At 38.5% G+C, this 22515-nt stretch overlaps 1 protein-coding gene across 1 annotated transcript in view; it reads left to right on the top strand.

Moving 5' to 3' along the window:
* Positions 1 to 3328: 3328 nt before the first annotated feature.
* The window catches only part of CD247 (CD247 molecule), a gene marked incomplete at its 5' end in the record, with an annotated part of 52646 nt that continues 33459 nt past the window's right edge, over positions 3329 to 22515 (top strand). The window contains one exon of the mRNA XM_084306480.1: positions 3329 to 3386. Coding sequence (XP_084162606.1) covers positions 3329 to 3386 — 58 coding nt within the window. The remainder of the gene's footprint in view (positions 3387 to 22515) is intronic.

The following is a 22515-nucleotide window of genomic DNA, read 5'->3' as shown; positions in this document are numbered from 1 at the left end:
TTTGCCCACACTTCTAAATGAAGTCCATATACTCCATTTCTCTGACCTTTCCCTATCTAGACATCAAAACACACTGGCCCAACTGCTGTTCTCCCAGTGTGCCTACTGTGGCCATTAATCTTGCTTTCTTACATAGCTCTTCATTCCTTTTCCTTACCTTTGGCCTCAACTCTTTATTCAAAGTGATAATTTGCTGGCTCTCTGCCTGAGGGAGAAGCTGTGATCAATAACAGGAGGAGACAGGGGTCAGCAGAATAGTGATGAGCAGTGCCATTTGCTCCTCTGAAGACACTGTTACCCAAAAATATCAATAACTGGTAAGATATTATTTTAGCTTTTGAATAAGGCATCAGTGAGATTTGGGCTGCCTGCAGTGGGAGCAGGGCTCTTTTTCCTCTCGCTAATTCCTTATTTCAGTCAATCACCTGTTACATAGCAAGGTGGACAAAAAGGGCTTTATCTGGCTTGTGATGGAGTACAGACCAGGTATCTGAATGCAGCCAGATCTGGAACTTCCATCTCCAGCGTGTGGCAGGTCTTGTGGGCTGTGCTTTGCTCACTGCCTGACTGAGTCAGAGCCCATCTCCAGCCTCCTCTTGCAACTTCTGGGGTAGAAAAGCCACACAGGAAACCCTCCCCGAGGCTAGGGGAGGGCAGAGGCTCAGCAGTACTGTCAAGGTGTTGCAAAATGGCATGCAGCCCTGGATTTGGGGCACTATAGTAACACTGGTATCTTAATTATTTTGATATTGACTAGTACCATATATAATAATTATTAAATAAAAAGGTTATACTAAATTATTAATGTATTAGCCTTCATTACTTCAGATGGCAACGTGATGAATTTCTCGGACTCTGTCTTCCAAGAATTTCAATTGACTTTGCTTTTGAAAGACTATAAATCCTTACTTCTTATATGCCCATAACTCTTACCTTGCCAGTCGTCTTTGGACTACTGGGAAATAGTTATCACCAATGCTGTTCCCGTATCTGCTGGGGATGCACATTCCTCTTCTTCCCTCATTTCAAAGAATTAGAATTGGGGAGAGGAAAAAAAATATATATATATAAATATATATATAAATAAATATATATATATATATATAAACTATTCCTTAAGATAATTCTCTTCACTCCCAACTTAAGCTCTTATCCTGAAATATATTAGTAGTATTACTATTATAGACGTTTACCAATCTTATGTTGAGCCAATTGTATTTTGATGGTGGAAAGGCTGAGCTTTTGGTTTTAACATGCATCTAAGTCACGTTTTATGGCTTTTCTAATTCACAGTTGTCTAAACTTAATCTTTATTTTGCTTAATAAAAGTGAAAATTTTTAATCACGTTTGAAAAAGATAATATGTGGGGTTATTTATTTATTTATTTACAGAGTGAGAGCTGGCATCACTATGTTGATTAGTATTTTATCTTATTTCTTATAAGTGCCTTAACACTTCAACAGAGAAATTACTTCTTTCTTATGTCTCCTTCTGAAGACTTTTCTAAAGCTCCAGATTTCACCTTTCTTAATTTCATTTTGTTATGCTGGATTGCTTCTCCTTTTATCTGTAAAAGCTTAACTGCCCTGGTTTTATAACACTAATTTCAAAAGTACATCGAGGTCCTCAAGTGAAGGCATGATGAAACGACAGAATATTGTTAACACAAGTCAGTTTTTTGTTTTTTCAGCTCGTAGTGCAACACATTCTCCAGAGTGACATTTGCTAGGTTACTGTTCAAGTGTGCTTTTTCTGTTGCCTGTGTAGTTTCCACTGCTGCCTACTGAGCGTTGCTTTAATACTGCCAGATTTGATCACTAGCTTGGCTTTGTAAGGAAACAAGCATTGTGATTCTCCTGACTCAGTCTGCCTCTCACCACCACCACAACAACTTTTGACCTGGGGGGTCAACATCAATCCAGCTAAACAAAGGAGACTCAAACATAACCTGCTCCTACTTGTAGTTTTGTGTAGGTAGCTGTAGAGATCTTATTAGTGCCCTCGGAGCAGCAGAAAAAACAGGGCATTTTCACTTTCACAGGGGGTACTGGGTTAGTCAGCACACACACACACATGTGCTTCAGATCAGCTACATTACCCACAGCTGCGTGCTTGGCCCCACAGAGGGAGGGAGAGCTGAGGCTACAGGATGGCCAAGAGGGCAAAAAGGGCTTAGGGGAGTGTGGCAGGTGCCACTGTGATTGTGCTGGAGGGAGAAGGTGGACCTGTAGGAAATGAGGCTTTGTGAGCACTTCAGCAGGGCGCACCTGCCCTGTTTTGTGCTGTGCTAACAGAAAAGCCTAGGCTGTGGGGCTGAAAAGTCCTGTAAATTCCTGGGATGCAGCTGGGTTCAAACCGCGCTTCCTTCCTTCCTCTGGACCCTGCTGATCTGCCGCAGCATCTCACTAGAGGCCAGCTTCAAGCAGCAGGAAGGCTGACTGCCATGGCCTGCTCTGTCAGTAGGTGTGGCATATGTAGCTCGAGGCTGCCGGGCTTCCTGTTTCAAGCCCAGCGCGGAGGAGATGCACACTGTGCTCCCCCACAGAGATGACACGGGCTCTCCTCTGTACGGGCTGCGCTGGCTCTGAGGACAAAATGGCTCCAGAGCGCTGCATGCACGCAGAGTTTTTGGAAATACAAAGATGTGGTATGTTCACATCAAAAGGCACCTCCAGTTCAGAGTTATGTATGACTGAAAGGAGCCAGGTAGTGCCAGTTGTGCTAGTGTTTTACGTCCTGTGGAAACTGCAAAGACAGATGGAGTCCAACTCCCCGTGATGAAGGCCAACACATAGCCCAGGAAGTACAGCAACTTTCAGGTGCTAATGTGAAGTCAGAGCTTTAGAAATAAAGCTACACTTGATATCTTTATCAGTGCAGCTATCCACTCTTGAGCAAGCAGCTATCACTTACAATTTTAGACTTCTATTTAGACATGGACATAGTTACATCCTTTTTGAAGTCATGCTGAATTTGATACCAGATACACTTTCCAGGCCCCTCTTAGAGCTGCTGAATTGGAATGTCCTAAGGATCATCAAAGTTTAATAAAAAAAGAAGAGAGAGAGAAGAAAATCTTGTAAAGAGAAAATAAGAATACAAAAGGAAACCATAAACATCAATACCAGGAACGTAAAACCCAGACCTCAGAAGCTGCGAGGCAGAGGAAGGCACGTGTGTTTTGGGGTGGCTGCCAGCAGGTGGACTCCAAAAGCCCTTATAGAAGCCGTGCTTCCTGTGGAGGCAGCCAGAAGAGCAGAGCCCGTGCAGGTGCCATCCTCCTCATCGTCCCACACCGCTCACCCCAGCACCGCTTGCCGGAGTGAGATGAAGTGGAAGAGGATCGCTGTCTTTGCCACCCTGCAGGCACAGCTCTCTGTTACAGGTAAGGCGGGCTTTTGTTTTGTGAGGCGCTATTTTAAAACTCTTTTGAGGTGAGGGAAGAGCACAGTGCTTCGTGGTGGATTCTGCAGCCCTTGGGTCACAGGAGGGAACCTGCACGTGATCTGCAACCACATGCATCCCCCTAATTGCAGTTAGCTATGGGCTGGTTTGGAGCTGGGTTTGGGGGACTGGTGAAATATGATCTCCCGTGCTGTAACAATGTCCTCTGGCGGGCCATGAGGCCGGCTGCTGCAGGTGGTGGGGCAAGTTCTTCTTGTGTCAGAGCAAGCACTGTAGCTCAGAAACAATTAATCGTTAAACAAGGTTTTAGCCCTCAGCTGGGTGGTCTTCCCTGAGATTTAAAAGAAGTTTGATACCAGAAGGAAAACATAGTTGCTTTTGATAATCAGCACAAGAAAGGTTCTCAATCTATTTAGGTAAAGCTAGAGCCATGTTACTTGCAGTGGGTGGTTGGTGGCAATGCATGCCAGCAGGCTGGGTATAGAAGAGCATATGTCTGATAAAAGGGGATAGGATCCTTCCATTCGTATCTTTACCTCCATGCTTGTCTCTGCTTGACACAGTGTAAAATGAAAACGCTTTTACCTTTATATATCGATTTGTGGCGGTATATATCGACCCTGCTTGGATAGAAAGTGAGGCAGCTTTAGCATGCACAAATCTTCAGAAGTCACATTACTTTTGGGAGAGAGGAATGTACTTCTTCATAGCTTAGAAGATCAAAAGAGCAAGAAAACTATATACATCCAGGGAAGGCCTAGGCTAAAGACTGAGTTTGGGGAAGTCAGCAATGATGAGATACGAGTAGGCCACATTTGATTGTGCATTGAAACAAAATCTACTGGAAGAGTGTCACCGATGTATAGAGTATAAGTGCTTAACAAATACACCATCATTACACTAAAGAGCTTTGGAAACTGCAAAGGACTTTTTACTTACAAGTTTTCTGGAGATCAGAGAAGGATTTTGCAGCCACTTTGGCACCATTTCTATCAATCTGTGGACGTTGTTTCAGGAAGATTCTAAGTACAGTCTCATTCTCTGTGGTAAGTATGCCTTCTGTTTGTGCTGCATTTAACAAGCCTGTGTCCCTTTCTGATACTGCATTTTGTATGTTGCTTTGTATACACAGATGCGGGTCCAAGATATAAACAAAGAATAGAAACTCCTTTTCCTCGATCTCTGAGAAACAGTTTTGAAGTGTATACAGCCTTAAGATTTCTCAAGAAAAAAATAATATTTTATGAAGTTGAGGAAATTACTTTAGCTCAAATAGTATCTGAAAATACCTTTCTGCATTTTCTCCTTTTATTCTGTCCAATATATCAATATTTCAGGCTCCTATTTGTACTTCTGGGGGAGAAGACTTTTACTGAAAAATATGTAATAGTCTGCAGATGGCTAGAGCCCTATGAGGGTCTTTTGTGCACAGCTCTTGGAGTATTCACACTAGGAAAGAGTATATGGGATCAAATTTTGAACATGTTACTTTGTCATTGATTTGAAGTGGTTGCCTATAAGTTTGAGGGGAAGTACTTTTCACTGGGTAGCCACAATAGTTCAAAGGGTAGTAGTATTTAATGTAAGAGTATAGGTAGTATAAAAGAAAGGTAACACCAAATTTGTGGGATTGTTGCTGTGTTATTTATGCAAAATACACAATAACATGTAAGATCACCATGAACTTAGCTTGAAGGTGAGACTGAACAGATGAGGCTTTTCAGCTCAAACAGAACAAAGATCTGATGCTTCATGGAGTGTTTTCAAGCCTTCTTAGCATAAAGTAAACTTTTATAAAGTTTTCATAAAACAAGCTCAGAGTGGATAGAGAGTCAGTAAGCTGCATACCACCTTAGAACGAATTTATTCCACTTCATTGTAAGGCATTTGTGCTTACTATCTAAGCAGACAGTCTAAAGATGCTACCACGACTGGGACTGATGAATGTGTAAAGACTATCCTTTTGGTCTTTTGAATACTGAAACAAATACGTCAGGCATGAGAAATGTCTTGTTTTAAAATAAATAATTCTAGAGATGGGCCACAAATTCTGATGCTGATTTTGAACTACTGATATTAGACCACAAATTTCAGAATGCTCAATCTTGACCTTTGAGCAGTTACAGAGAAAAGGTTTAATCATATGCTTGTTTAGTTTTCTGCGTGGCCTGCTTCTAAGGTACAAAAGTGTAGCTCTGGAAGTCTAGCTCAGGTCTTCCTATAATCCTTCTATTGAAAAGTATCTAGAAATAAATCTTGAACTTCTGAGAAGATGATTTTTTAAAATTATCTTTGTGTAGGTCTTTTAATATTCTTCTTATGTAACAAATATCACAATCAAAATAGCAAAAATCTTTGGATAGTTTACAGAGCTTTTAGTCTGAAATATGGCAGGCTTTAATAGCAGTAAGTCAGTACTGTGGGCAATGTTGTAGAATTGCTCCCTTTTTTTAAAAAAAAAAAAAAAAAGTTGATGACATTTTGATTTATGTAAATATATAATGCACTCATATACAAATTTACATGCCAGAGTTCTTCAATGAGAGTCTTTCCCAGTTTTTCACTTCTTTACAAAATCACGTTTTTCAGAATCATCTGTTAAATAGAATTGGACAGTGCACTTCTTTTTTCTGCTAACTCTGCGGAAACCAGAGCCTTTGACGGAGATTACTAGCACAGCTTATTTTCATAAGATTTTGCTGGTCTGTGTAACTGTGGCTTCTGCCCATTGGGTGTCATGATACCAGGAGCTGTTTTTTTAGTCAGTTCATGGACAGGAAGATAAAATGGACAGATCACGGGTCTTAGGGTTCATTTGTTCCTTCCTTTTTATGAGATGACTTAGCAGATCTGCAAACTATAAGACTTGTAAACTTAAAGTTGTTTACAAGACTATCCAGAAAACCCAAGCAAATAAAACCAGACAACTTTGGCTACTATCTCCATGTCCTTGTGCCCAGTCTCTTAAGTTCTCCTAGCTGAATTCTTGCTAGACCAGGAAAAAAATCCAAAGGTTTAATTTTACATGTTTTATTTCCTTTTTCTCTTTTCCGTTCACAATGATTCATTAATAATTCATGTAAAAAAAAAAAAAAAAAGGCAACACTGGACTAGCACATTAGCAAACTGAACAAAATGTAGGCAAATGTAGCCTTTCTTTTTAGAGGGCCATTTGTCGAGCACTTGCAGTATTATATTCAATTCTCCAATGCTTGTTATAGAGTAAGAGCTTTCCGTCTGAACCCTTCCAAGCAAAATTCCTAATAAATGAAGTAAGAAGTTAATGATTGTGTTCCTTTTGTTGTTTTTCATGTATGCTAGATGGGAAGTATACAAAAAATAGAGAAAGCTATCTGAAAATATATTTATATTTCTCTTATGCGTATCCTTAAGAATGTGTGTATAAAAACACAAAGTGTGGGGGAAAAATAAGAGGTTTTCTGGCAGCTTAAAGGGGACAAGAACTTGATTTATGAATGGACATTCACGGGAGGAATACTTTTGACAGTCATTTTCCATTATTCATGCAAATTTGAATTGTGACAATCACCACCCGTAAACCTGTTTGAAAATAAAAAAAGAGAGAAAAATTCTCTTTCTTCACAATTTCCAAACTTTAACCAAATTCCCTTTATAAAGTAAAGAAAAAAGACTTGCTTGCACAACTGCAGAGGAACACCATATACCTCCTTCAATTCATCGTATAATCGAATGACTGTATGTTATGTAGGACTGCCAAATGCAATCGCTATGCTGGCAAGAAAATACAGTATGTTGCTAGAGTGTCATGAATGGAAGATACAACTTGTTAAAAGTACTTAAAAAACATTTAACTTGCTAAAAGGATCTACTTTGATTGCACATGTACTTGTATGTATATTGTTAATTTTCGGTGTTTGACAGTCAACAGCTAAATTAAAGTCGTGATATTGCTTTTTTTTTTTTTTTTTTTTTTTTAGCATTAAGAAAACAATTTATGCTGGTCCAGAGTCTTTAAGAAGCTGAAATTTTACAATTTTTTGCAATTTCCACCTGTGTATAATGTAATATTTTGAGACTGGTTTTGAATATTGTTCTGTTAAGTTCTACTCCTTCAAAAAATGTCATATTTTTAGCTTTTAAAACATGGCAGTCCAAATCCAATTTATTCAGCAAAGCAATGGAGATATTTAATTCCACATTGTCCTATGCAACTGGTTACATATGCAGTTACTAACTTAGATAAAATATGCGCGCGAATGAGAGACTTAGTTTGCAGTTCTTCCATCTACTCGCTCAAGCGCACAAATCTTGGGAGACAGTGGAAATGCATGTATTTAGTCAAGTACAGTGGGTATGTCCATCTTTGTGAAGGTTAGACTTACGGATGTGTAGGTCTTTTGCTCTTGATGATTTAGGTATTAAGAATAGGAGTGAAAACATCTAGCTCCTAAACCTCAAAGGTCACAAGCATTGATATCTATGCCAGTTCTGTTTAAGGGGTAGAAATTATGTTAATTTTTGAGCCATATACACTGGACATATTTGAATTCCTACAAGTTTCTTAGGAATAAACTATCAACTTCTGAAGCCCTGTATGTATTTTCTTTCTAATATTTTATTATATGTGTGTCAAGTTTTTACAGTCTCGCTCTGTTCAGTCTTACCAATTGGAAATGGAGACAATCAGGTAGAACAGACACACAGAATGAAGGAGATTTAAGAAAAATGGGAGTTTCCCATCTCTGCATGCTTTCCATATGTGAGAGCATGTTAAACACAGCACTTCTGGCAAACAGGTTGCTGAGTCCGATGAAATGCTCAGACTATTTCACCTACTTCTGTCATGGAATGGCGTCGTGGTGAAAACTTCATCTCTGTATCCTGACTGATGTTCATCTCCATCCTGCCTCTTTCTTAGTAGAAGAACATTTTTATTTTTTTTTTAATTTATTTTATTTCTAAATGATGGGGAAGCCATAAAGATAGCACTTAACTCTTCGAAAGCTCAGATAATACGGAAGTGAGATAAATTAGAATTAGATGGAAGCTGATGAGGAAAAAAAGTTGAAAATTTATCAGCAAATTATAGTATAAGCTATCACAAGTTTTCCTTTGCAAACCTTCATGGCTCAGAAGCAGAAAAAGAGTGAAACAGCTATGTAACCTGTCACTTTTTTTTTTTTCTTTTTTTTTAAAAGGCAATTGCTGTTTCTGGGAAGCGATAGGCCAGCCTGCCACAGTGCTTGTGGTTGGCAAGCACTGAAAATAGTCTTCTGGTCAAAAAGCAAATCTAACTTGTAGAACCTGAGAACACTTTAAAAGCTTTCTTAAGTGCCCCAAAATTTGAATCTCAAAAACAAATATATATGTAATAAAGTCAACGAGTAATGAACTGAAACACTTTTCTAATGGGTTAAGATGCAATACCAAAGAAATTACTAAGACAATACTAAAGGTGTGCTATTTCTTTTTAGTGGCTAAGGAATAAAGGAAAGAGCTGTGTGATTGGAAAAAAAAAAATCCCTATTATTCATTCAGATTTTATGATCAGTTTATTCCAGCTAGGAGCATGAGTGTTTTACATTCATTTCACTTAAAATGTTGCTGTCATCCCCATGACAGCCAAACCTTAAATAAACAAAGCTAAATATTTATTAAAATGCTTCACAAATATTTAATGCATAAGTATGTGTTACAGATTCATTCAAATTCCTCACATCATGCACCTTGTCACAAAGTAAACTGAGGCTCAGAATGGGGGCAAAAAAAGAGAAATGTCCAGTTGGTAATTAGATGGATGAGAGCAAGCCCTCGTACTTACACGGATCTTGCAAGTAGATCAAGATTTTCTTTGTGCAGGCATTGATGTATGGGGGCAGAGGGGCAGAGCCTGAAAAATACTAATTCTGAATTCTTTAATACGGAAATTCAGCTCAAACTAAAAATTAACATACTATAATTTATTACTTTATCGCATCGATTTGAAGCAAGAGTTTTGTACAGTGTGACAGAATCCCTTTTGAAATATTCTTATCAAGTATCACTTAAGTGAAAGAGATCAACTTCCTATAGTTAGATACTGCACATTCCCAGTCTTCAAATGTTTGTTTTGTCATTCGGAAATAGCTGAATGGTCTGAGTGATGACTTTTAAAGCTATAAATAAATTGTGTGGCTGGGTTGGGATCTTGCAGCTGGCAGTTAATACAGCAGATTTTTAAACCTTTAAAAAGAAAAAAAATGACTCGTATCATCTAATGCATTAGAGCCTTATAATCACTAGGTGTTAGTTTTTTTTTTTCTTTCAGAGAACCCTACTTCAAGTCTTTGGTAGGAAAACTCATTTCTGTCTCTACCTGGTATCTGTTGTTGCAATTTACATCATTTCCCATCTGGCCATGTAAAACTGTTGCAATAAAGAAGCCTTACCAGAACTATCTGAAGTAATTGCTCTCTTTATCTGTGTTTCTCTCTCCATGATGTGAATTCACAGAGTATCATCGCTTTGGGCTTTTACGTAAGTAACGTGATTTCAGCTTTTTGCAAGCATGAGGAAAAGCAGAATGAAGTCCTGTGAGTTTCATTACAACCCATTTGCTGAAGGAAGGAAGACAGAATACAGAGAGAGAGAGAAAAATACTTATATAATTGATACCTTGTAAAAGAGTCTATCTACACCAGAGACATCTGGTTTTTAAGAAGCAAGCAAACAATTCTGTGAATTATTCTGTGTACAGTTCCTCTGTTCATGAAAGGTCTTGTAAAACAGATTAGTTTCTTTTGATAATTTTTAAAAGAATGTTATTTAAATTCTACACATTTCTTCTTGCTACTGATTTTCAGTTGTTATTTTTATGGTTTATTATCTGAAGGCATGATACCTGGCCAAGTTAGTGTCCATGGGTAAACTCATTCTTGAAGTCTTAGTCATTATAGACTAGAACTTGTCAAGGGAATCTGTATTAGGTTTTCAGGAGAGCTGTATGGGAATGGTATTGTATGAAGTAATGTAAGCACGCATTTTTCTTCCTGATTTTTTTAATATTTTTTTTTCCATATTTCTCAGGAAATGCCAAAATATCTGTATTAGTTTGGCACTTCATAGTCTGTTGTGATTTGAAGACTTACAAATGCAACACAACTGAAGCAATCCATGTGATAGCTAACTGACTTTGGAGGCTTACAGTAGCAATAGATTTGACCTCATGTTTGTTACCTGCAACATACTCTTCATTAGTAATGGGCTTCTGATTCTTTTGAGCTCTTTTTGGAAATTGAACTTCTCTGTGTAAGTTTTGCTGAGGACTACTCTGATGAATAAAGTATCTGAATGAAATCTTTGCGGGTGGTGAGCTTAGAGAGTTTTGGTGAAAGTAAATGAAATTAAGCCCACATTTTTTAACACCAATCCTTTGCTTTCCTGAGAATAAAAGGGAGTAATATCCACTTGCAAATTGTCTAGTTTTTAACTTTGTGACACTATTGATCTTCTACATGTAAAACCGAGCAGTTGTGTATTATGACAGTAACCACACCCAGCAGACCAGAGAAGATAAGCAAGGTTAACCAATCTGGATTTCTAGCTGAGGGTCAAATGTCATTCCAGTTACTTTAAAAAAAAAAAAAAAAAACCAACAAAAAAAAACCATCTAATATATACTATTAAAGTCTTAAGGCATTTATTTAGGTTCTCAGGTTGTTTTTTCATCCCTGGTTTTGACAGATAAACTACTTTCTGAATGAAGCTCAATTACAGCTTGCTTGCTGAACATGTGGATTTCTTTTTGCCTTGCAAATAACCAATAATTTTATTGAAAACAGCACAACATTGTCCATTTTCTTTATACATAAACTTTGTGAGAGAGCTTAAAGGAGTAATTTAAGGTGACTGTTTCCCAGATGATTAGCAATGCTGTCTCTGGTGAAATCTCAGGTTTGGATGAAGACCTCTTGTAACTTCAAAATGTATTCCATCCCCAAAAGTTTGAAACTAACTACAGATCATCAAGAGTGTTTTTATTATTTTTTTTTATTTAATTATTTTAAGAGTTTTGCCTGAAATATAATGAGATGAAAAGTTCCATGTGCTGGGTTCATTACTTGATCCTTTTTCTGAAGATGCATTTTCAATCACCTCTTTGATTTTCTCCGTGATTCAAATGTTAAAAAATGGAGGTTCTCACTAAACTATTTCTCTAAAAGAAGCAGTTTTAATTTACCTTGTTTGGAATTCTCTTAAATTTCAGATGCCTCTAGTATTAATGCAAGCTAGATGGAACTGGAATTTTCCATGTCCTGTCTTTTCATGCGGATAAATTAATCTCTTCTAATAACTCATGTTATTTTTCTACTTACCCCAAAACCCTGCAGTGCTATAATGCATTTGTTACTGCTGTTAGGTATGTCTCTTTTGATAGAAAAGCAGCAGATTTTCAGGCTTGAGACTTTTTTTTCTGTTTTTGTAACTCTCTTGAAGTTACAGCTATGAACCTTCAGCCCTATCTTATTGTAACATCTTTTCCAAGATGTTTTTATCTGATTTTCTTTCTCAGCTGCAAAGAAGTAGCTAACAAGTTTGCCCCCTTTCTCTTTCTCTCTTGCTGTTCTTTTTACATCTTGAGCCAAATGTCTACTTGTTAGACATGATGGCTTTAGTAGACCAAATACCAGGTTTAAAATCAAGCTTAGAGGGAAGTGATTTTATGATTCTGCTAAACTTTCCAAGATATTTTTTTTCACTCTTTTCTACTGGGGTAAATGAAATCCTTCCAAAGTATTTTTGTGAGACACCAAGCAGCCTGTGAGCAATTACTGTTCTGTGTTTGGGAAGAGGGAAACCCAGTTTCAAGTCCTTGGTCTGTCTGACTCAGAGCAGGAGCTTGGCTGGGACTCCCACGTGCTGAGCTAGTCAAGAGACACCCGTTGGTTTTGATGAGAAATTCTGATGCGAGTCTAAAAACATTCCCTAACTAACGTGTCATCAGAATTTGTAGTGCAAAACGTTTCTGATGAACTAGTGTTACATATTTAAACCTATTTGTTTTAAAACAAAGCAAAAGAACTCAATGGAGTAGATGTACTTTTGTTCTGGAGAAGACTTAGTGTTGTCCTTGCCTGTTTTGAGGAGCCTTATAATTAGGGTCAATGCTACATGGGGGAGGGTGTACCTGGGAGTTTCCCCATCCACTCTTACAAAATGTTGTGTGTTTTCTCTAAAAGTGACTGTATTTCAGCAACAGCATAACCCTAAGCAAGCTCCTGTGTGTGAGTTTTTCTGCAAAACAGGGCATAGAGGTGGTATTCTCTCCAGGTACGTGAAAATAACGTAATTACAAGTATCAATAACAAATATCAGTATCTGCTTATATATTGATGATCCTGCCAATTCTGAAACCACATACACCTATACAGGACTGTCAGATTTAGAAGAAGGTCCTAGACTGCCGAGTCTTTAAGGTATATGACCAGAGGGAGTCAGCAACATGGAATATAATCAGGAAGAGGCAATCTGAGAAAGCCCAGCATGTGCACTGAGCTGTCTGGAGCAATAAAGGAGGGCTTCAGGCATTTTAAAAGGTTTGGTAGCCTCACCTCTAAATATGCTGTCTATATGCTGTAACTGTAAAGTGGGTATAATACCTAATTTCTGTCAAACTTTCCCCTTCTAACTGGGACATGTTAGCGTGTTGGAAAATGGTGCTTATTTGAATATACCTAACCTAGCTTTAAATTAGTCTTGTTTCGGCAGCTCTCCAATGACAGCAGTACAGATTTTACTTCAGGCTAACTGGCTGGTCTTTTACCAAAGTGCTCAGCCAGATTTTTGCAGTTTACACAAAGATCTATGCTGGAAGGAAATGTGCTGTTATCGGCTAGTGTAAAATCAGCTTAGCTATGTTTCTGTGAGCTGCTGCTGCCTCCACAGTGACTGCAGTACATACAAAAGTTTTGGAAAGGACACATTTCTCATTCTGTTCCTTCAGATCCAGTGGAGTCTTCAGCTCTTGAAACTTCAGGGTCATACTATACTAAAAACATAGTAGTGTTCAGATTAGAAGGTGTCTAACACCCAGGAAAAAGAATGCCTCTAAGTAACTATCTAGTATTTATTTGTCAATTTGCCTGCATAAATGATTTTACAAAATGGTTTTACTGATGTCTGCAAAAATGGTTTTATTGATGTCTGCAGTTAGATATTGCATTCCTAAAGCAGTGCTTTGTTTTGAGGTTTTTATTTTCAACGTATTTCATTCAACTCCACATTATCTCGTTCTGTTGTAGTTCTGAATATATACCTATATATTTAATTTTATCAGATTAGGAATGTTGCTGTTAGTAAGCAAAATTAAAATGAATGAAATGTAAACCTTAAATCAGGAATTTTGAACTTTGGGATCTTGTTTGAGACATTTGGAGGTAATTCTGACAATTCCTATCATCCTCACTGCTTCACAGATTTGTTCTCCCCTTAGTGAAATAATGCTTTTGTAGATAAAGCAAGAAGATGGGAAAATGGGGACATAGGTTTTGTACTTTTAATAGTGGGTGATTCATTGAGTGTCATTTAGAAAGCCACTGCAATATTGGAAAGACCACATAAGCCAGTGTCCGAATTTATTTAAGGTGGGCTGCTCTGTTAACTTTTTTTTTTTGATATATTTCTTAAATTTTTAATTGCTTCTCAAGTTGTTGATAACACTTGGAAAGTATCAACACCCACTTAATCAAATAATTGTTTAATCAAATAGCATTATTTGCATATTTCAATGGTGTTTTGAAGACTGAGACCTATGAACTACACTTCAGATCCTCTAGTGTGATCTATTTTATATATAGGAAATGAAAATAGTGTCTGTGTTGAATTTGCTGCTACATTCAGCAAGTTGCTCGTACTACTTACAGGACTGCTTTTGGTTGTGTTGGGAAAATGGCAAATCTCTTGCCCTCCTTCTCTTAAAAACTTTACCATTCCAGATTTAATTGAACTGATGAAACAGGAAAAGTAAATCTGTGGGCTCACTGTTAGCCTTCCTGAAGTGGGGAGAGAGGAAAAAAATAATGTTCCATGCAGCCTATATGGTATTTCACGCTTAGAAGGCATCTTGAGATCTTTAGAAAATGTGCTGTAGAGTTTAAAGTATTTCCAGCTCCCCTTGCTGCCCACCGAGGAGCACAACACTGAACGCTGGTGCAGCTCTTAGCGTGGTGGTGTTTAACCTGCCTGAGAGTTACTGTTTAGAGACTGCAGAATCGGGATTGCAAATATATGTACACAATTATTCCAGCCACCTCTTCCTCCCATGAGGATACCTATGCTGGGACAGGATGATTGTGATACCACAAATAACTCATTTAGACTAATTCAAACATACATTATTTTTAATGGAAATAGTCCTGGCTATTTCAGGAGATGTTCAAGTGCAGCTCTCAGCTGTCTATCTTCCTATAACTGCCTGCTTCTTTTCTCATAGGTAGCTGCTGGCTACTGAGGACTTGCCCTGCTCATTAACTATTAACCAGACATCAAAGCAAGGGCTTCCCTTGGGGATTGGCTGCAGTTTATTTGCTCAATGTATGTAGTCTCTTTTGCCTCGGGCGCAGAATAGAGCACCTCGGTCTTGAACTCCCTGGTCTTTGGCTTCTGAGAAGTGAGGTTGCCTAAGGGGAGCTATACTTCAGCAAAGCTTTTGTTCAGGGTGTGCTGGCTTATACAGGGTAATATCTGTAATGTGGCTTGGAAAACGCTCCGTGCATGGCACTTACCTATTATCTGGGCAGTATTTGAGAACCAGAGGGGTGTGAGCTTGCTTGAAACCTACTTGGGATGTCTTTTTTTTTTTTAATTTTATTTTTTTCTAGAGCTGTCACTCTATTGAGCCTTTAAATCTTGGGGCCTTGAGCTGAGGGATGATGGGGGGGGGTGGGGACGGGAAAGCGTGAAATATTTTGAAATAGAGCCCTAAAGGCAAGGGGCACTTTGAATAGAATTTACATATAGCTCATCAAAACATTGCCTCTTCAACATCTGTATGTAGAGCGTAAAAGAGCACTAACTTGTGTATTTGTGCAGAGGATTTGAGAGAGGTGATGGCTGCTGTCTAAAACACTGGGAGGAAAGAGGATGAAATAAAAATGAGAGTGCACGTTAGAACAAATAACTATAAACTGGTTGCTGAATTACTTTAGGGGGATAGAAGGTTTTGCACTACATGAATAGTTTTGGCGTAGATTATTCTCGGGGCAAGGGAAGTAGAAATTGCTATCTTGTTCAGGAGGAGCTTGCTGAGTTTATGGAATGGATTTTATCATATGGATGTATGTAGGAGCAAGAGACAGTTTGCCAAGGAGATCTTCCACAGTCCTTTGTTCTTGTTTACATGTTTGAAAGGTACACAAGAATACACAGTGTCTAATCAAGCATATTAGAGGCAAATCTGTGCTTCATAAGTCAAGGACCGGACAAAAACACACATGCTATTGTCATTGCACGAGTGTACGTGCAGACAGCAATACAAAAATGTGTGAAATGTGTGAATGGCTTTGTAAGGATGCACCTCAAGCAGGTCTGTGCAAGACCATTCAGTTCATATGCGCTATTTGGTAGGTTAACATTCAAATGTGTTTGATTTCCATTATTAAGGGTATTTTAAAATGTAAATGTAATAAGGAACAAAGATGATCTTTAGCAAGTGTTTGTTTGCTGCTATTTATGTACATATTAAAATTACAAAATCTATTGTTATTCTTTCATCTTCTATCAAATTCACAGCATGGTGGTGGTTGTTGTTGTTTGGTTTGTGTTGTGTTGTTTTTTTTGGTGGGAAAGTGAAATTTTGCTCTTACATACATGCAGTTCAAAGTGGAGACGCAAGAATGTTCTCTCAACTAGTGTGAGGAATAATAAAAAATTTACTTTTCAGCTTGAAATTACTATTTCAAAGACAGGGAGTGGTACTGCTTCTGGGACTTCCTCTGTTTCTACCCTAGTTCCTCTCTCTTGCTTCAGTACTACCTAGATTTTGTCTTTTAAAAGCAAGAGGTAGAAGTATACCTTTCTAGTTATTCACCTTCCCATCAGTGATACACCTGAGATTTGTTATGATATCAGACTTGGCTGTATGTATGAGGCTGAGACATGCTGGGCTATGAGGAGTGAGATGGTTCTAATTGGTTGTGCCGTGTGATGAGGTAGGAGAAGGGTGCTCTCTGCCATAAAGAAATATACCTTTAGATCGGTGTTCTGTTCACGTTGCTTACCCAAAGGTGTAGGTTTTTCCTACAGTCACTTCCTTCTCCTCCAAGAGGACCACTGTTGGTGGGAGGATCATGTCAGGTCATGGAACAGCGGAGACCTCACTATCGTAGTGTTTGATGGGTGACATGTTGCCTTCATACCATACCCAGCATCGTGTACACCCAGCTTAAGAAAATCGTACAGGCTGGCAACACCAGGCTTTTAACCATTACTAGCATCTCAGGAAGTATCAGTGTTGCAATATGAATAGGAATCCCCTAAAAGCCTCAGTGTAGATGGGCTCTTTTGTGAATGCAAATAGAAAGAAGCCCCTGTGCAAAATCAGTCAAGCTATGCAGTAAAATCACTTCTTGATAGTTGCAATTACATCATGGATAGAGCACATTTTGGTCCTGCAGCACAGACAGGACAATGAATTGTGTCTTAACCTTGTCCCTGAATTATGTGGTAGCCTTTGATTCTGTTCGGGCAGTAACATGATTTGGGAATGTGGCTTGACACCACCTATACTGCAGAATAAACTGTGTTCCTAGCAGGGTTCAGCAATTATCATCTCATGAGCACATTCTACTCTCCCTGTGTAGATTTTTTTTTATCTTTTACTGCATCAGCACTTGCTGCTAACCACATTACATTCATTAATTTAATTATTTCTTAGAAATTTGCAGTACTTTGTAAGCATGAAGGTTCTCACTATTCTTCTGAGGTAGTATGTTCCTGTCTTTTCTCTTATAATATACACAATATATTTAACTGCTGTTCAGAAAGTCTCTGGCCAGGAATAGAAATGCTAACTGCTTTACCTGTTAGTTACATTATGTTTCCTTGCCTAAACTTGTGGTGGACTATTAGAATGGAAGACTAGAGTAGAAATCGTAAGAAACTATTTATTCAAAACGTTTTTTTTCAGGACCCTCGGTTATGAGTTTTCTGCCAAAGCAGGAGGAAGTTGTTTCTTGTTGCTATTTATGAACAAAAACAGCAATATAAATAGAAACCTGTGTTAAGATAAGAGAGGTGTCTCCGTATAAGCTGTTGCATCAAGAATAAAAAGGACTGGAGATAAATGAAGTTCTGAAGCAAGTAGTAGATGAATTGTAAGATACTATATCTCTGCTATCACCAGTTTAACAAAATAAATAAATAAATAATGATCATCAGGCAAAGCAAAACCTGACTGTCAGAAAATAAGTGCCACATCCAGCATGCAGAGGCCAGACCTTCTGTACAACTGGGCTGAAGTGAGCTGTACTGGGTACAGCTGGGATGCACCTCAGGATGAGCAGTATCAAGAAATAACAGGTAGAAAAACAGGAGAGCATGGCTGAAACACCAGTGATCACTGCAAGTTCTATCAACAAAGTTAGAATTAAATTTGTGCAAATATTTATGATGGTTTGCATTAAGGATGAAACTTCAAAACTAACTGAAGTTTTTAAGAGTCCAAATAGCAGAATCCTAAATGTGTCCCAGGAGTGCCAAGAACTCGCCGTGTCTAAGTTAAACTGCTCTGAATCTTTCTATATCAACCGATTTGAATTTGAGAGAGGGAGAAGGAAAATAAGGTGGAGGGAAGGGAGGGGAGTAATAACAGCATGTAAAAAAGGGCAAGGTATTTTGAAGAGAACAAACTTTCTGAAAGAGACATGGAGAATGCATATAAAGACACAGCAAAGAGCCTCATGGGACAATTTGCACTAGCTAGTTCAGTGAAGGAGAGCTAGCAAAATTCAAAATAGTAATGGTTCATACCAAGATTAGAGAGGAAAACAGTATGGTTTGTTGAAATGACATCTTTGAAACCTTTGCACAAGCTTACCGGTATTACATAGAATATGGTTAAATTCTATTCAGTGCTTCATAACAGGATACTGAAAGGTTATGCAGTTAAAAGGTATTATATCGTAAAAGAACAAAAAATCAGTTAATATGTTTATGTGGTTCAGAAAGATCCTAAAACTCAGATTATCTTGTTCTTATACTCTTGGATGCCTGTTATTGATCTCTGTCACAGGCTGTCAAACGTGAACTTTAGGTCTGACATTGTGTATGGGTTGGTCGTAGGAGCTGCATTGAAGACTGGCTCTTCTAGAGTTGTTAGAGGGTCAGTTTGAGTCTGGGGTACATGCAGAAGATAAGAGCAAGAGGACAAGCAAAAGTCAAGTTACTCTACAGACTTGTTCAAACGGACAAGTGTAAAGAAACATGGAGATGAGCCAATGACATTCATCAGTTAGCATTTAGGTTTAGATACAAAGGGTGTTGGGGTGGGGGAAGTCATCTGATAACAGATATAAAATTTGAGAATGGACTTCAAAAATGTAGAATCTTTCTATGATACTACCCTAATTATTACTGGGAACACTAATGGCATGGGAAACTGCAAGAGTAAGGCCATGGTATTTTTCTTAGGCAACTGTCTCTAAGACAGGAATAGTAAAGTTGACTTTTCCTTGAGAGAACAGAACATCAACAGCTGATGTTAGAAGAAGGTCAAGATGGAAATGACTACCAAAAGCACGGACACGCTCTTCTGTAGAAAAATGACAGATTGTTGTTTTACTGCCAGAAGGGAAATCTTTGTTTTGACTTTATTTTTCTTTTGAAAAGGCAATACTGCAACTGCTGTGTTAAGCTAAAGACTTTAGTGGAAAAAAAGTGCATCAATTCACTTCCTTGGTTTATTCTCTCATTTTTGCCAACGTTTTAATAGAGAAAAGCATTTTCTGTTTGTTTCAAGCAAAATATGTTTGAAGGGCAATAGTAAGGTTGTAAGTTCCCAGGGGTTTGCTGTGAGACTGGTCAGTGTGTCTATGCCTACCCAGCTCTCCTTGGATTAGTGATGAGTAGGAAACCCTCAGCAGGGCCTGCTCCTGGTCTTGGCAGAGGAGCAGGATGATGAACATCTGACTAACCCAAAATGCTGGCAGCTGTAACTGCGGAGGTATGTAAATTTAAAACAGCAGGGGTTTTCCAAGGTGTTGAAGAGGAGTGGGGAGAGTGGGAGGCAGAGGAGCCACCAGAATTTTTCTCCAGGCACAGAGGCTGAAAATGTTTTGAATGTCTTCCCCATTAGAAGTGCCAGCCTAAGGCAATGGCTACAACCAGAGGGGCTTTCACGATGACTTGGTGTGGGTGTAGAAAGCGAAAACACAGTAAGGCCACAGCCTTCAAATTCCTACAATGAATAAGTTCAGTAATGTCACAGGGTCTGAAGTTGTGATGTTAATTCCTCTTATCAAGGAGAACCACTGTGCCCCTCGTGCTGCTGGGAGTCATCCGAAGCTGTCACACTCCTTTTCCATTTGCAGTGCTTTGGGATCGGGGGCTGTGACTGATTTGCCACATGAATTTCAAACAGTCAATGTCTCTTTCTGTGCCTGTTCCCTTTACCTGCCTCTGTAAGGTGTTCATTTGGCTTCTGGTTGTGTACCACTGTATGCGTTCCAGAAATTAATGCACAAAAGGAAGTTAAGATTAAACAGAAACACGTCTCTTTGCAGGACTGAGGTGCATGCGGTCTTTTGGGGTCAGTTGCTATATTTAAAGATGTATACCTGTAACACCTGAAACAGTCATCCAAGCCAGCTGGGGCGCTCAAGATTAGTTAATGATATACAGCAGCAATTGAGTTGCTGTTGATTTATGGCACTGAACACTCATCAATGAGTAAAACACAGCCCTTATGGTAAAGGAGTAACTGAGCACCTCTGACAAAGTCTACAGGTAATTAAAAGCAAGAGAGATCAAGATGTTTCTTGTTTTGTTTTGTTTTTAGTTTGTTTATCTCCAAAGACAGTGGTGGTTTCTTGGAAGAGCAACCTAGAAACTAAGTCTCTTCCACTGCTGACTTGTTTAGGGCAAGAGAGGCATTTCAGTGCTGAGGCTGACCCCTTTTGTTTTCAATGTCTTTTGTGCAGAGCCTCCAAAACGCACAAGTTTCAGGCTGCTTTTCCCTCAACTCAGCAGAAAATGTTAGTACTGCCGATCTCTGTGACAGAACAATGGGTGACAAACTGCCTTGTCATTTCAATCAAAGCCACCCACACTTGTCATTTGATTTATCCAGGGTTAAACCGTTTATTACACACCAGCTTGGGCTGCCCGGGGTAGCTGTTTTTCTTAATCTCTTGTCATAACTGTTGTAGGTTGGAGGCGGGAACGAAAGCACCTGCTGGCTGAAGTGACAGCTTCATTCGAGGAGCTGGGGATTCAGCTGAAAGGGAAAACAAAGGGGGACATGAATTACTGGGTGTGCAGCTCAGGAGGATAATGTGTTTTGCAGAATTAGGAGTTTGTTTAAAAGAAATTATATAGCAGTTCTCATCACCTCCTACTTCCTATATACCCTACGTCTTCCATCTTTTTTTCTATGTTCTTCTTGTTCCCTTCTCCCACATCAAACTGCTTTTGGAGTTGTTTTTGCTAGGAGGCTTTGCTGTTTTAATTGGACTATATTCAACAAAACTCACTAATAATTCTTATGCCAGTTTTTGTTTAGAAACGCAAATGTGTAAGAAAAGATGATGCAGACCCAGCTGGTATAATCAGTCTTGCATTGTAACAGCATACCTCCAAAATGCCTTTTATTTTTAACTTTGCCATGTTACTTCTCAATGTGTTAACTGTGTCTGGATTGTAAACTTATTTTTTCTTCATCCCGTCTCTGTATTGTTAAGGCACCAAACAGTATTTCCCTATCTCTTGGAAGTGTTTTGAATGTGACCTGCTTTGCTTCTGACTTACCCTACAGCTAAGTGGAAATACAGATTTATTCATTTTTTTAGTAAGCGCTGTGACATGTGCAGATAAGAATAGCTATGTTAATGCCTTCACCCTCATACGTGACTTTGCTCATGAAATATACATTAGTAATTTCCTGAACAAGCCATTGTCAAAAGCTGAGTGGATATACATGTATAAGGGAAAGATCTTTCCATCTGTGTCAGGTTTCCTATATTCTTTCTTAAACATCTGTTGTTAGACTGTACTGCAAAGAATATTAGCTGGATAAGGTTTTGGACTGACCACAATGATATGACATTGTATATCAGCAACCAAAAAACATCAGCCGTGTCCATGTTATTTTAGGCTGCTTCAGAGAAGTGACAAAACAGTGTCTTGCTCTTTTTTTTTTTTTCCTTTTTCTTTTTTAAATATAAACACTATCTGACAGATGATGTTAATGCATCAGAGAATGCAGTGAACAGAACAAAAAATAAAGGAATAAGCTAACAGTATTAATTTGGGGCTTGAAGTAAAAAGCCCAGCTACACACATAGCAGAGCTATGGATCCTAGGAAGCTGAGGGAGAAAGGAATAATCAGTTAGTTAGACTCTCCCAGACACTGGAAATAAAACGGCTGTATTTGAGTTATTTTGAATAAATACCCTACAGGAGACTGTTTCATCCCATGAAGAACTTACTACAGGTAAAACACTAAAGCTGAATGAATTTTCATAGTATGTTCAAGTGTGAGATATTGTGAGCACGTATTTTTTATAACCTAACTCACCTACATGCTGGCAACTACCAACTGTTGCTAATGGATAGCTTCTGATGACTCAATCATCCTGAGCAATCCCAGTGACCCAGGCTTTAACATAACACAACCTGTTATGAGGTGTTTCCTGATTTCCTCCTAGTTTTGCCAATCCCATATTGATAAAGGAAACATTTAAGAGGTGATATCTCAATACTCTGCATGCTGAAAAGAGGTGTATTCTAATATTATAAATGCTTTCCAAGAAAATACAGCGTGCATCACAAAGCTGTGGTCTGGGGCAAGTCTTTATGGTGATGGCCATCAAAAGAAGGGCTTTTTTTTTAGATGGAAATGCAACATTGGTCATCTGACTTTTTTTTTTTTTTT

The sequence above is a fragment of the Netta rufina genome, assembly GCF_964035555.1.
Source record: "Netta rufina genome assembly, chromosome: 1".
Classification (NCBI taxonomy): Eukaryota; Metazoa; Chordata; class Aves; order Anseriformes; family Anatidae; genus Netta; species Netta rufina.
The sequence above is the reverse complement of the archived record's forward strand: the minus strand, read 5'-3'. Positions and strand labels throughout refer to the sequence as shown.